The sequence below is a fragment of the Carcharodon carcharias genome, chromosome 18, assembly GCF_017639515.1.
Source record: "Carcharodon carcharias isolate sCarCar2 chromosome 18, sCarCar2.pri, whole genome shotgun sequence".
In the NCBI taxonomy this organism is placed as follows: domain Eukaryota; kingdom Metazoa; phylum Chordata; class Chondrichthyes; order Lamniformes; family Lamnidae; genus Carcharodon; species Carcharodon carcharias.
This window is the reverse complement of record NC_054484.1, coordinates 69995278-70011339: the sequence shown is the minus strand read 5'-3', so window position 1 is coordinate 70011339 and position 16062 is coordinate 69995278. Positions and strand designations below refer to the sequence as shown.

Genomic DNA, 16062 nt, shown 5'->3' with positions numbered 1-16062 from the left:
TTGAGGTGCAACCCATACAGTCTGTACAGTTTTTACCTCCTCAAAACCAGTTCCAATATCCCAGGAATTTAAACCCCTCTCTCCTACACTATCTCTCCAGGCACACAGTCACCTGTGCTATTATTATGTTGTCTTGAAAGATCTGTACTTGTAACCATAATTACTATAGCTATCCTCCTATACTTACTATACTTACTATCCTTGAGGTCCTGCTTCTTAGTCTCATTCCTAGCTCCCTAAAATCTGCCTGCAGAACATTATCCCTCTTTCTGCCATTGTTTTTGGTACTGATATGAATCTAAACATTCGGCTGTTCGACCTTCCCCTTCAGAATATTCTAGTGAACAAGACTTCCAGAAATGAGATACCTGGTACAAAACATCCAGATGCCAAATCGTTTACCATCTATGCATATAACTAATCATCTTGGCTCTATTGCATTTACAAAATGAAGTAAACAACCATGAACCACTTTCAGAAGCACACTCAACTAAATTGTAGCCTGACACATTAAACCCTAAAGCATTAGGGAAATAGACAACTTTTAATAATTTCATTATTTCTAGCTACAGTTCAAATCCACAAGCCATTTATAAGTAAAAAGAAAGCAAAAACCTGAATCATATGATGTTCTATTCAAATTCTATGTAATTATGTATACATGACTAGGCATTCAATAAGGCACCACATCAAAGGTCACTGCACAAATTAAGAGCTCATGGTGTAGGGGGTGACATATTAGCATTGATAGAAGATAGCTTAGCTAACAGGAAGCAGAAAATAGTGATAAATGGGTAATTTTCAGTTTGGCAATCTGTAACTGGTGGAGTGCCACAGGGGTCAATGATGGGGGCTCAACTATTTACAATCTGTATCAATAACTTAGATGAAGGGACTGAATGTACAGTAGCTAAATTTGCTGACAGCACAAAGATATGTAGGAATTTTGTTTTATTCGTTCGTGGGATGCGGGCGTCGCTGAATAGGCCAGCATTTATTGCTGCCCATCCCTAATTGCCCTTGTTCAAATAAGTTGTCAAGAGGACATAAAGACTCTACAAAAGAATTTAGAAAGGCTAAGTGAATGGGCAAAAATTTGGCCAATGGAGTGTAATGTGGGGAAATGTGATCTTGTCCAGCTTGGCAGAAAAAATAGAAAAGCAGTATGTTATTCGAATGGAGAGAGACTGCAGAACTCTACAGTACACGAGGAATTGGGTGTCCTGGGTATGTGAATCATAAAAAGTTCGTATGCAGGTACAGCAAGTGATTAGGAAGGCAAATGGAATATTGGAATTTATTGCAAGGGGAATTGAATATAAAAGTAGGGAAATGTTGCTATAGTTATACAGGGCCTTAGCACAACCACATCTGGAGTACTGGGTACAGCTTCAGTCTCCTTACTTAAGAAAGGATATAATTGCATTATAAGCAGTTCAGAGAAGGTTCCCTTGACTGATTCCTGGGTTGAAAGGTTTATCTTATGAGGAAAAGTTGAGCAGGTTAGGCCTATACCCATTGCAGTTTAAAAGAATGAGAGGTTAAACTGAGATTATGGTCATTGACAATGCTGAAAACATAAGAACACAAGAATTAAGAACAGCAGAAGGCTATTCAGCCCCTCGAGCCTGCTCCACCATTCATAAGATCATGTCTGATTTGATTGTGGTCTGAATTCCACTTTCCTGTCTGCCCTGCATAGCCCCTGACTCCCTTGTCGATCAAAAAATCTATCCAACTCAGCCTTGAATATATTCAGTGGCCCAGTGTTGATTCATCCTTTTCACACTCGTGATCAAATTGATGCATCCCTTTCACATTCATGATCAGTTTTCTTGCTATGCACCACCCTATAAAATATTGAGAGATCTCCGTATGTCAGGAGGAGCCACTGTAAGTTGTTGGCAGTAATCACATTGCTCTATTGTACCTATTAATGCACATTAGCTCAGAATTCATAGAAATACCCATGGCTGGAGCATTGTGAATATTTCCATTGTTGTATCTTAGCTGTGAGAAATACCATTTGTACTGAATTATGTGCTTTTTTTTTCCATGGGCGTGAAACCACTAACCTATGGGTTGAGATTGTCTAAGCTCACTGCCTGTAGTATGTGATAACCCATGTGCTTTGAAAAGTTTACATTTTATTTTGTGCAATGTCTCTCTAAAAATAAAGTGGGCTGAGAAACATCTTGAAAAAAGGGTTAATTGGTTTCTTGATTATGCCATCATTAAGTTACAAAAAAAAAAGCAAAAGGTATATAGAAAGCTAATTGCACTGGGGTAGGGTTAGCTTGTGTTTATTGTTTGGCTGTTCAGAACACTTTGAATTTGTGCAAAGAAAAAACAAGCAAGGCTCTCTGAATGGAACAATTTTCTGTTTGGCAGTATTCAGTCAGAACCTGGTATTGGTCTCAGGTCTCTGAGAATAGAGCAGAGACTGAGCTACTGTGTGTGTTATACTGTGTGGAAAGGACAGAACACTGAAGACAGAAAAAGCAAGGGATTGTGGATTGTCAGTACCCAGTGCCACTGTTGAAGTAGTGCCAGCACCCACTAGACTGTGTAAAGGGGCAGAGAATAGAGTTTGGGGGGGGGATTCTATACCATCAGGACTGTTGTCACCCAAGTGAGAGAGGGTTTGTAGACATGTGTCTTGTCCGTAGGAACTGTGTCCATGATTATGGCTGCTATTGAATGTGACTCAAGAGCCAAAACAATTGGATGGGAAGTGAGAAATCCTAAAAAATAGAGACCAAGTTAGAAAGACTATGAGATTGCACATGGTTCCACATTTGTGCAGAAAGTAATGCAAGTGCTTGTAACTACATGAGGCATACCTTTGTTGTATTGACTATTTAAAGCAAACTTGACCTTTTTATTTGAAATATCTCTCATCTGTTAATTAATGTTTGAGCTAAGTTGATTTTAGTTGGTTTGTTACAGTGAATGTTTCAAAAAGTAAAATCTTGTCCAGCAATTTTCTTTCCATTGGTGTCATGGGGATTTCTTTCTTTTTAAAAAGTTATCAATTTCTACAGGTATCATAACAAGTATCCCTACATCTGAAAGAAGACTAATGCAACCAGTCTGGGTTGCATTCATACCTAAGCCGAAGTGGTGGTGATATCTCACAGACCCATCCAATTCTCTTTTAAAATAAAAGCTTAGATGACAGTATGGATTCAATGGGCCCAATGGCCTTCTGTGCCCCAATGACTCCATGGACAGAATTTTACAACAGCGGGATTTTACGTTCCCGCTGTCATCAATGGCATTTATAACGGCCCGCCACATTTTACGGCCCCGTCCCTGCCAAAACAGGGCTGTAAAATTCTGCCCCATTTCTTTACAATAATAAAATATTGCACTATCTTTAGGGAAGAAAAGCTCTTGTCCTTACCTGGTCTTGCCTCCATTTGACTCCAGACCCCAAGCAATACGGTTGACTCTTAAATGCCCTCTGAACGAGGGCAATTAGGGATGGGCAATATTTGCTGGCCTAGCCAGCGATGCCCACATCCCATGAATGAATACATTTTTTTAAAGTTTATTGAAAGCCCTATATGTGGAATATCAGTTGAGTGTGCTAATGGAATAGATTGCAAGGATATTCAATCTTTGTCATGATTTACAATGTATGGTATTAGATTTAGAATGATACAAATTTGCCTATTATAATTCAGAAATCATGTTGGCGCTGGTAGCAATTATAAAGCTAGTTCTATATTGCTCTAATCAGGCGAAGTGAATCTTCATGCATGCACTATAAGACCATAAGATGTAGGAGCAGAAGTAGGCTATTTGGCCCATTGAGTCTGCTCTGCCATTCAATGAGATCATGGCTGATCTGATAATCCTCAACTCCACTTTCCTGCCTTTTCCCCATAACCCTTGATTCCCTTATTGATTAAAATTCTGTCTATCTCAGCCTTGAGTATACTTAATGACTCAGCCTCTACAGCCCTCTGCGGTAAAGAATTCCACAGATTCACTACCCTCTGAGAGAAGAAATTCCTTCTCATCTCTGGCTTAAACGGGTGACCCCTTACTCTGAGATTATGTCCTCTGGTCCTAGACTTTCACACAAGAGGAAATAACCTCTCAGCATCTATCCCGTCAAGCCCCCTAAGAATATTATATGTTTCAATAAGGTCGCCTTTCATTCTTCTAAACTCCAATGAGTACAGGCCCAACCTACTCAACCTCTCCTCATAAGAAAATCCCTCCATATCTGGGATCAACCTAGTGAACCTTCTCTGGGTTGCCTCCAGTGCCAGTATATCTTTCCTTATGCTTTCTCCTTTTAAATAATATTCAGCTCCTCTATTCTTCCTGCCAAAGTGCATAACCTCACATTTTCCCACATTATATTCCATCTGCCAAATTTTGCCCATTCACTTAGCCTGTCTATAGCACCTCTGTAGACTCCTTGTGTCATCTTCACCACTTGCCTTCCCACCTATTTTTGTGTCATCTGTAAACTTGACTCATCCAAGTCATTAATATATATTGTAAATAATTGTACATACTCTTGTACACAGAGTTTTGGCCACTGGTATCCAAATGTCAATTAGATTTTTAATATCAGAGAGCGCTAACAGCATAGTCGCATCTTTGCCAAGGCTAAAAAGTTTAAAAGTTGCTTTGCATCATATGCACTGGTACCACTGAAAGGTTTTTGGAACTTTTATCTCAGATACTTTCCTAGGGATCACTCCCTTTTGCAAACCCTTGCTGTCAGTAAAGATGAGTGTGTCTTTGTCAATAAGTGCAAGGAGATCATGGACTTCTTTGGCACTAGGTTCAAGTACATCCAGTCAGTTGCCTCATGAGCATCCCCAATTTTAATTTCTCTACCATTGGCAGTTGTGCATTCAGTCGCCTAGGACCTAAGCTTTTTGACCAAGCTTTTGAATAACTGTGCCAATATTGCATTTTGTGATTCAGTGTCTCATTTTCCTTCATAATGCTCCTGCGAAGCCCCTTAGGACGTTTTATTACATTAAATGCACTATGTAAGTGTAAATTGTTATTTGTCTGTCCAATATCTGGCAAATGGGTGAGTGTTCAGGGGTCAAACCAAAACTCTTGTCATTATTAGGCTTATTGGATATATGTCCTTGTGACTTCTTTGACTTCAGAAAGTGGTAGAATAAACATTGTATCAAACTGTGGCCTATGCTATGAACAAAATACTAATGTTAATAGATACATAAAAGTTGCAAAAACAAACAGATGTACAGTAATAGACATAATTCTTGATATGTAGAAAATAATGAGCAAGTATGTCTCCCGTGGTGCTAAAAAGGAATGTACAACTTGACTTCAAACAAATCTCTGACCATAAGCTTCCTTGCAAGTTGGATGTTAATATTTCTTGGAGGACTTTTTTAAATTTGCTGTCTGTTAACTTCAGAAGGACAGCAAAACTGGCCTTGGACTTCAACAGCAACAACAACTTGCATTTGTAAAACACCATTTAACAAAGCAAAACATCCCAAGATGCTGGATAGGAGCATTATCAAACAAAATTTGGCACCAAGGCACAAAGAGTTATTGGGACAGGTGACTAAAAGCTTGGTCAAAAAGGTAGGTCTAGACACAGTGAGGTTTAGAGATAGAATTCCAAGTTTACGGCCTCACCAGCTGAAATCACTGCCACCAATGATGGATCGAATAGAATAGAGGATGCTCAAGAGGCTAGGATTAGAGGAGTGCAAAGATCATGGAGAGTTGTAGGGTTGGAGAAGATTCCAAAGATGGGGAGGGTCCAGGGAGGGAAACCAAAAGAGAAACAATTTGCATAATACACTATGGACAAACATGCATCAGTTTTGCTACACCGCCGTGGGAGTTGAAGGATTGTCTCCAAGCGCTTTGACCCAGCTTGCCTGGAATTCATGAGCTGTAAGATGAATGCTTTACTCACTGGTTATATTGTTTTTGCACTAATGCAATGCAAAAAAAAATGATAGGACTAGTAAGATCACACCTTTTTTCCATATTTAATCTGAGTGATAATTGCATTAAAACCTAGCAAAATACTGTGGATGCTGGAAATCTGAAATAAAATCAGAAAATGCTGGAAATATGTCAGCATCTCAGGCAGCATCTGTGGGGAGAAACAGAGTTAATGTTTCAGGTTGATGTGCAAACTTTAGATATGATTTTCTATAAATAAGAAATGGACATGCCAGAGAAATATACAGAATTAGAACATTTGTTTTGATGAGTATACTAATAAGTACTGAAAATTTGAGAACATAGGCCTTGAATTTCAGGTTCTAAGTGGGCATCTAAGTGTCCAATGTGGTGAGTAGGAAGCCTGCATTTATTATGAGTTGAAAGTGCACCATGCCCTATAATGAATTGGGCTGTTCCCTAAGGAGCCCAGGGAGCATGCCAGAACTATACAAACCACTGAATAATATATTCAAATTAGGGTCTTATGCTTCTTGGAGGACCCTTTTCTTAATATTGTTAAGTCCCAGTACTGTATTCGCCATTTGATACTTGCCCAGCAATTTGTAGCACTAAGTGGAAGGGAAGATGCTTTCAGAAGTGTTATTTACAGGGACCATTCAGTACCTGCAGGTTCATTTCTTGTTTGTCATTTGAGAATGTTAGTTAACTTCTGGTTGTTTTATGGCTCTGATATTGACTGTTGAGATGAAGGTGTTGCTGGTGTTGCACTGTTGTTGGCTCCCTTTAAAACATCTTGACTGCAGTGATGGATGGTCTGGCATGGCTGCCTTTGGGGCTGGAGGGTGAGCTGCAAGGAAGATAGGAGAAAACAAGAGCAGCTAGCAGCACAGGCAGGAGGGGAAGGGCATTACGTAGGAGACCAGACCCACAGCAGGTCTTCAGGGATCATTTCTTCTGCCTGAACATCTTGAAAGAGAAATGTCTAAGGATTTTGTGTTTCAGCAAGGAGGTTGTCATTGACCCAACTGCTGTAGCCACAACTTGAACTTCAAACCAGGGCATGGACAACACTGCCTGTGGCTATCAAAATCACAGTGGGCCTCAACTGCAATGCCACGGGCTCCTTCCAGGCTTCAGCAGATGACGTCAGTGACATGTTACAGTTCACAATACACTGCTATGTCAGGGAGGTCATTGAGGTGCTCTACACAAGGAGGAACATCTACATTTCATTTCCCCTGTGCAGAGAGAAACAAAACAAGAGAACCATAGAATTTGCCTGCATTGGTGACTTGCCCAGGGTGCAACGTATCATAGTCTGACCTTGTCTGCTCCCTCTCACCAGTCTAACATTCTGAATTGAAAGGGATTTCACTCCCTCAGTGTCCAAATGATTGCAGTCACAGACAAAACATCATGCGGGTCTGTGTCCAGCTTTCTGGCAGTTGTCAGGATGCATTTATCTTGTACAAGTCCTCTGTGCCACCTCTGTTCCAGTTAAGTAGTCAGATTTCCGACTGTCTACAGGGAAACTTGGCTCATGACTCCTGGAACAGACATAGAGCTGGCCTATAATGAGAGCTATGTTGCTACTAAAAATGTCATTGAGCAGACCTTGTGTGTTCACACAATGCCTCCACTGCCTGAACTATTCTGGAGGAGACTTACAATAAGTTTTGTGGTCGTCTGCTACATGTTGCAAAACTTTATTTTCTTGAGAAGGAAGAGGAAGGGCAAGACCAGTCTGGAGTGACAGTACATCTTCCTGAAGGCTAGCTCACTCTACATCCATTGGCAGAGAGACATCCACATTTGAAAAAGGGACAAGGGTTAGCTTTAGTGTGGCAGCAGAGAGCAAGATGAAGTAATTGGTGAAAGCAATTGTAGCTTGTCATACACAGTTTGTAGGGTGAGATGAAAGTAGGTAGGGAAAACATAGATAAAATTTATGAAGAACTCCGTGTGACATCTCCATGGTTGCCATTTGTCACTGTGAAGTTTAGTGCAGTGATTGCAGGAGAGTAAATGGAAGTGGGGATAGGAGTATTGTGGGAAGTGAGCCTGGAGGTGTGAATAGACAATACAAGAGTGATATTCTTACCATTACAACTCTGGGGAAGTCATTGAACTTTTAGTGGCATTTCAACCATGTGTGGGAGCTTGGCTCTTGCAGTGACATTGTCTACAATAATTTCCCTTCAGCGGTAACATTGTTGCATGGAGGACTTTTTATCTCCTAGTGGGAACAGGATCTCCCTTCCCCCATCTATTTCCACCAGGGCCTCCAGGACATGTTAGAAAACCTTGGTTCACTCCCAGTACTTGTCACAGCCATTTGTGCTCATAAGTGTTTTCCTGTTATTTGCAGTGAGAGTGCACCTCTCTTTTTAAGAAATGCTGGCTGTCATTCAAGTGGTGCCCTATTTCTAACCTCTCCAAACAGGCATGCAGCCACTGAATAGCATGGGTAGCACTAGCTGAATGCTTGATTCATTATGAGAGTGCAACATAAATATGACTTGCTGCGTGGACAACAGCAGTGCATCCCCTTCCCCCTGTGTGCCTACTTTCTGACGCAGTTGAAATTCTAGACTAACCTCTATCAAGCTTTCCTGTGTCATAAACACATGGGCAAAATGCACGTTCTGTTGCCTGTGCCCAAGCAATGTGCTTAAACCCCAACCTCAGATATTTTAATTTTAGGTTTTTAAAATCTGGTTCTGCCTTCTGTTCTCAGGGTTAACAAGATAAATAATATTTTACCTACCTATGTTTTTCAAAAAATGTTTTTTATAATCTTATGTCAAAGTAGGAATACTAGTTTGATAAGATTGCATCTCCTAAAATCAGAGGAGATTAATACTTAATTTGTTCTTCCCATTGTGAGCCATTTGTGGTACCAACCAGGCATCATGAATGATAACAGAGTGGGGTGGAATAGCTGATTTCAATTTCAATTAAAATATTTAATCTCACATTTCCTGTTCTGTTTGTTCAGGAATTTAAAAAAAATTAAAGTCACTTTTTTTTACTTATGAAATTACTATTAAGCATGTTTCTAAGTTTTGTCTCTCTCTCTCTCTCTCTCAGACACAGACACACACACACACACACTCTTCATTTCACTTAGAATAGGAAAGGATCACTTCTAATTAGTAGTCAAGTTTCCCATAAATTTAAGTAATTGATCCCAGAGGGAGTGATTCATATCGCACCCAGCCCCCACTGCCTGAAAAAACTGCTGTCTTTTTTGATATCAAAAGGTAGAAAAAGATAATTGTGGAAGAAGAGTGACCAACATATCGAGGAGAAATTTAATTATTCCACAATGACAAGTGTTGAACTTTTCAACTCTGCATAACCGTCAACTTGATGTAAACTAATTTTTATTAATGCAGAAAACCACAAGCGCTTAAAACATTTAAATGCATCATCCCAATTAAAGTTTTCATTCCTAAATATTGTCTATCCATCACGTAATTTTACTTAAGGGATGACAACATGGTACTCGTGATATAAAACCTTGAATTTCAGTTTGTATTAGTTGCAAATTTATAAGCTTTTGCTCATACATATATCTATAAATGTGCTCCCACTGACTTCAGCTCATCTGCGACGATCTGTGTTTCCCACCATACTCTATTGTATGATTAGCACTGCTACTTCATGAAAAAATTTGGTTAAGGCAAACTTGCCTTTTTTATTCATGGAAAACACATCACCCAGGAAGCCGTTTGTCATCATATGGTGCAGTTAAAATTGCCTTAGTGAGAAATATGTTTTCCATTACCAAAAAGGGTTACCTCACCAGTGCTGGGGCATACATGTATTTTTTTTGTATACAAGCCATGGTATAAGTATTTCAATTCAGCATTTAACTTGTGACCTTAGGACTACTGTATGGACATTCCGCATCTGAGTTATGAATGTTTACTTTGTATTTAAATTGAAAATGTGAAATTTGGTACATTTTATTTTGGATTGTGGTTGAATCATGTACAAAACAAACATTTTGCATTCTGTAGGTCTATATGCCTCGTGGACAGGCCAACAGACAGGGGCCAGAAAAATCTGATGCGGCAGCTCTGTTGAATCTTATTAACTCCTGTGATCAGTTTAACTTTGTTGAACGGCAAAAAGTAATTGAGGTAACACTTTGAAATACAATTTGAAAAGTTATTATTTTGTTTGTTTGCCTGTATCCTAACTAGAGTTGCCAGCTGTGATTAAATGTATTCCTAGAGGTTTCATCACATAACTTACCCACAGGGAGGCAGTGGCCTAGTGGTGTTGTCACTGGACTAGTAATCCAGAGACCCAGGGTAATTCTTTGGGGACCTGGGTTCAAATCCTACCAGATGGTGGAAATTGATGCAATAATAATCTGGAATTAAAGTCTGATGATGACATTGTCATTAAAAACCCATCTGGTTCATTAATGTCCTTTAGGGAAGGAAACCTGCTGTCCTTCCCTGGCAGACCCACAGCAATGTGGTTGACTCTTAAATGCTCTCTGAAATGGCCTAGCAAGCCACTCAGTTCAAGGGCAATTAGGGATGGACAACAAATGCTGGCCTAGCCAGTGACACCCCTTTTCTCTGAAAAGGAGACTGGGAAAGGGCATTGAAATGGAATTATAGTAGATTCAGATGAAGAGCTGGTGCAGACATGTCTGACTAATAACATCCTTTGGTACTTTAATTTATATTTTTCTATGTATCACTAAGTTTTGCTCACCCATTTTCCTGTTCTTTCTGATCCACACTGGCCTGGTCCCCCAGTGCTCCAATTTTAAATTCTCAGCCACTTATTTCTTCACAAACCCTAACATTTTCCCCATGTCAAAACTCTTAGTTCCTCCAAATCTGGTCTCTTGTGTGGTCCCCAACAACCACCTTTTTACCCCTCCCTTAACAGTTGTATCTTCAGTCATTTAATCCCCACACTCTGGAATTCCCTCCCTTAACCTGATTGCCTCTCTACTTCCCTTTCCTTCTTTAAGACTCTCCTTAAATCTTACCTCATTGACCAAGCTTATGGTTGATTCAGTGTCCACTTTATGTCTGATAATGCTTCTGACAAGCACCTTGGGATATTTTTCTATGTTAAACATGCAAGGCAAGTTGTTGATTTGAATCACTTGCAATGAGATGGTGTTTGTTGACAAGGTGCTTGCAATAGGGCAGAATTTTTGTATTTGCAATTTTCTGGTCACTTTATTACCACACATCAGTTTTATAATGAATGAATTATACAGCAGTGTGATTCGTAACATGCTGTTCAGAATGTCTGTGAACATCCTGGTGATTGCCCTGTCAACAGAATGTTTGTGGGGGAGGGGTGTTAATTCATCCGTATGTGGTTGACATTAGGTCAGAAATGGGGAGCAGGTTTTGAAGACTTTTGTCTGGTTCACTCTAGAGTGAGTATATTTTTTTGTTTTGTGCTACTATTTTCTGTAGTATTCAATTCAAGTGTATTTTTTTAAAAATACTGCTCTTTGCACTTCGTGAAGCAGGTTCTTTTATTCTATCAGAATAAATGAGATGTTAGGCAAAATCTCCCTTGTGGAAATCTTTGCCATAAATGAATTGGTGCCGTGGTGTCCTCGGGGAATTTGCATGTCTCTGTACGCATCTAATATCCCTCTTTCATTCTCTGAAAAGGAGGCTGGGAAAGGGCAGCGAAATGGGATTACAGTAGACTCAGTTGAAGAGCTGGTGCAGACATCTCTGACTAATAGCATCCTTTGGTACTTCAATTTTTATTTTTTGATGTATTGCATCTCTAAAACTGTATCAATATTAGTTATATCAAAAGATGATCCAATTTTTATATCTGTCAAAGTTAGTGGTTACTTTGTACCCTTAGCTATATGAGCAATTTATTCTTGGGGGATGTTGGGAGAGGGGTTTGGGGAAATCAAACTTTAGATAGTATCTCAAGGCAAAGCCCAGCATTTGAATCAATGCTGGGATTTAATTCCCGTCTCAATGTCCCCCTACTTAAAGTACTATATTTATTTATCTATTTATTTGATTTTGCTATGGATACCAACACATACGTTGGAGCAATTGGGAACAAGTGATCAGCCTGCTTCTCCATTTTTGTCAGCCATGGTTACTCTTAACTTCTGAATTCCAATTCCTTGTCTTTTCCCAAATGTTTTAACACCTTTTCTTGTAGGAATATAATTATATAAGCTAATAGCCTTATTAAATGTTCCACTGATATCATGAATCATGAGAACCAACATCAATGTTTTCTAACCATCATCTTAGAAACATTGGAAAGATAGGAACATAGGAGCAGGAGTAGGCCATTCAGCCCATCAAGCCTGCTCTACCATTCATGACTGATCATCCACTTCAATGCCTTTTTCCTCACACTATCGCATATCCATTTATGTCATTGGTATTTTGAAATCAATCAATCTCTGCTATTTAACCATGCTAGGTCATCACAGAAGTACAATGTTATATTTAAAGAGACAGCAACTGTGAAGTTTGATTGATTTACTAATTTAGGGAATGTTTGAAGGGCAAATGAAACATTAAAAAATTAAATCTGGAGAAATGCGCACTCCAGTTCCTACCCTTAGTTGATGCAAAGAACATGAAACTAGTCATTTTTGGTGATGCTTCACACGCTGACTTTCCTGATGCATATTCTAGTGCAGCTGATGTCATAATATTTCTTTTGGGTGAAAATGGAAAATGTTGCCCCTTAGTTTGGAAAGCTTAAAATGGTTGCTAAAAGTACTTTAGCTGCTGAAACACTGGCTCTTGTGGAGGCAGTGGATATGGTAGAAGTCATTACAGCACAGACGGCCATTCAGCCCACAGAGTCCATGCCAGCACTCTGTAGAGCAAATAGTATGTTCCATTCTCGCGCTCTATCCCAGCAGCCCTGCGAGATTATTTCCCTCAAGTGCCCATTCAATTTCTTTTTGAAATTATTGATTGTCTCCGCTTCCACCACCCTCATAGGCAGTGAATTCCAGGTTATTACCATTCATGTTAATAAAACTTGCATCTCTTGTCCAAAATCTTATATATGTCCCCCTAGTCTCTGTACCATCAACTACTGGGAATAGCTTTTTTTTGTCAAATTTTTATAAGCCTGTATAATCTTGTACACATCTATTAAATCATCCCTCAACTTCCTTTGCACCAAGGAGAACCACTCCAACTTCTCTAACCAAACCTTGTAGATAAATTCCCTCATGCCTGGAATCATTCTGGTAAATCTCATCTGCGCCTTCTCAAAGACCTTCACATCCTTTTTTGTGACTGCTCTTTTTTTTGTAAAGCATTGTTTTTGCCTAACTTTTTCCCCTTCTCCTGAGCCTCCTGCTGATTCAAGAGTATGGATTAATGGTTGCTGGCAGTCTTCTGATTGCTCAGCCATTTATCATTTGGGTCTGAATTGAGATTTTGCAGGTTATTTGACTGTGGGCCATTTTCCAGCCAAGCCTTACTTGCTATCCACTCATGGCTACTGTCACTGGAAAACAATCAGGAGTAGTAACACTGGCTTACCTCCCTTCCCTCGCTCCCCAGACCCAGCTGTACTGAGTCAATTGTAGCATCCTGGCTGCCAGTCTGACATGATTCAGCAGAAACTAAGAATTGATTGTGGATTCTTTCCGGACTATCTCCTTTCATACCAACCAAGTGATGCATTTACTCTCAAAATTACTGTATAATTTTAGAAAATATATAGTGAGATAGTTTTGCATTTGCCATCTTAGTGTATCGTGAGTGTGTTTAATTTTGGATATGGATGATTAGGATTTGTATTCTTCTCCCTCTGGACCACATCGCCCTGTTACCTCCACCGTGCCACCTCCTTTCCACTTCTAAATATCACTTCAAACCTTTTGCTTCAACTGTGCTTTTGGATCCTAAACCTTTCCATTTTTCTTTTTCCCCTCCTCCTTCACACCACAGTTTGTCCTCCTAAATATTTCTGCATATGAGCGATGCTACAGAAATGTAACTTACAATCACTAGAAACTAGAGTGTTGATGTATACTTGCATAGAAATTACTGTAGGGGACAGGCCATTTGATCCAACTAGTCTGTGTTGTCTTTTATCCACCACATGAACAGTAGGCCTCAACTTCTGCACCCTCCCTGTTCCCATTTCCTTTTATTTCTCTTTTGTCCAACCACCTATCTAACTCAATCTTAAATATTGATGTGTTCTTTACTTCAATCAGTAATTCTGCAGCCTCTCAAACCTTTTTGTAAAAAAAGTTTCTCCTGCATTCAATCTTAAATCTCTCAAATTTAGCCTGATATCTATGTACCCTTGTACTAGACCCTGAATGACTAGAATCAATCTACTCTGTTCCATTTCTTCCTCATTTTAAACACCATTATCATATCACCCCATAATCTCCTCTCTCTTTAATGAAACAGTCCCAGGTTTTCAAATGTTTCTTTATATAAGCTGTATCAAAGTGAATCTGCATTCTATCCTTTTTAGTGTGTCTTAGCCAAGCTTTTCCTGTATAGCTACAACACTGGCATTTACCTGACAATGTCCTGTCCACAAAAAGCAGGACAAATCCAATCCGGCTAATTACACCCCATCAGTCTATTCTCAATTATCTGCAAAGGAATGGAAGATGCTGTAAACAGTGTAATCAAGTGGCACTCATTCAGTGCCAACCTACTCATTGATGCTCAGTTTGGGTTCCACCAGGACAACTCAGCTCCAGACCTCATTACAACCTTGGTTCAAACAAGAGAAAAAAGAGCTGAATTCTAGAGATGAGGTGGAAGTGACTGCTCTTGATATCAAGACAGCTTTTGACCGAACTTGGCATCAAGAAACCCTTGTAAAATTGAAGTCAATAAGAATCACTAGAGTCCTAGGCTTTCAGCTGCTTCATCAATGACCTTCCTTCCATCATAAGGTCAGAAGTAGTGTGTTCGCTGTTGATTGCACAGCGTTCAGTTCACAACTGGTCAGATACTGAAGAAGGCTGTACCTGCATGCAGCAAAACCTGGACAGGATTCAGGCTTGGACTGATAGGTGGCAAGTGACATTCGCACCACAAAAATGCCAGACAATGACCATCTCCAACAAGAAATTATCTAACCATCTTCCCTTAACTTTCAACACGATTGCCCTCACTGAATCCCCTACCATCAACACCCTGGAGGTTACTAGAAACTGAACTCAATTAGCCATATAAATACTTTCGTGGTGCAAATGTCACTTGCCACTTATCAGTCCAAGCCTTAATCCTGTCCAGGTTTTGCTGCATGCAGGTACAGCCTTCTTCAGTATCTGACCAGTTGTGAACTGAACGCTGTGCAATCAACAGCGAACACACTACTTCTGACCTTATGATGGAAGGAAGGTCATTGATGAAGCAGCTGAAAGTGGTTGGGCCTAGGACTCTAGTGATTCTTATTGACTTCAATTTTACAAGGGTTTCTTGATGCCACGTTCGGTCAAAAGCTGTCTTGATATCAAGAGCAGTCACTTCCACCTCATCTCTAGAATTCAGTTCTTTTTTCTCTTGTTTGAATCAAGGTTGTAATGAGGTCTGGAGCTACAAGCTACAAGAGCAGATCAGAGCCTGCAAATTCTGCAACCTGTAACTCACCTCCTGACTCCCCAAAGCCTGTCCACCATCTACAAAGGACTATCAGGAGTGTCATGGAATATTCAGCACTTGCCTGGATGAGTGTAGTTGCAACAAAACTCAAGAAGCGTGTCACCATCCAAGACAAAGCAGCCTGCTTGATCAGCACCTCATCCAACACGTAAAACATTCACTCCCTCCACTACTGATGCACAGTGGCAGCAGTGTGTACCAGTTATAAGATGGATTGCAACAAATCACCAAGGCTCCTTCAACTGCACCTTCCAAATCCACGACCTCTACCACCTAGGTGGACAAGGGCAGGAGATGCACAGGAATACCTCCACCTACAAGTTCCTTCCAAGCCACACACCGTCCTGACTTGGAGCTATATCACCATTCCTTCACTGTCACTGGGTCAGTATCCTGGAATGCCCTCCCTATTAGCATTGAGGATGTAACTACACCACATGGATTCCAGTGATTCAAGAAGGCAGCTCATCAGCACTTTCTCAAGGGTAATTAG

At 40.0% G+C, this 16062-nt stretch overlaps 1 protein-coding gene across 1 annotated transcript in view; it reads left to right on the top strand.

Moving 5' to 3' along the window:
- Window positions 1-16062, top strand: part of LOC121290919 (uncharacterized protein CXorf38-like) — a 44212-nt gene that overhangs the window by 12103 nt on the left and 16047 nt on the right. Inside the window, exon 3 of the mRNA XM_041211967.1 lies at window positions 9957-10079. Coding sequence (XP_041067901.1) covers window positions 9957-10079 — 123 coding nt within the window. The remainder of the gene's footprint in view (window positions 1-9956; window positions 10080-16062) is intronic.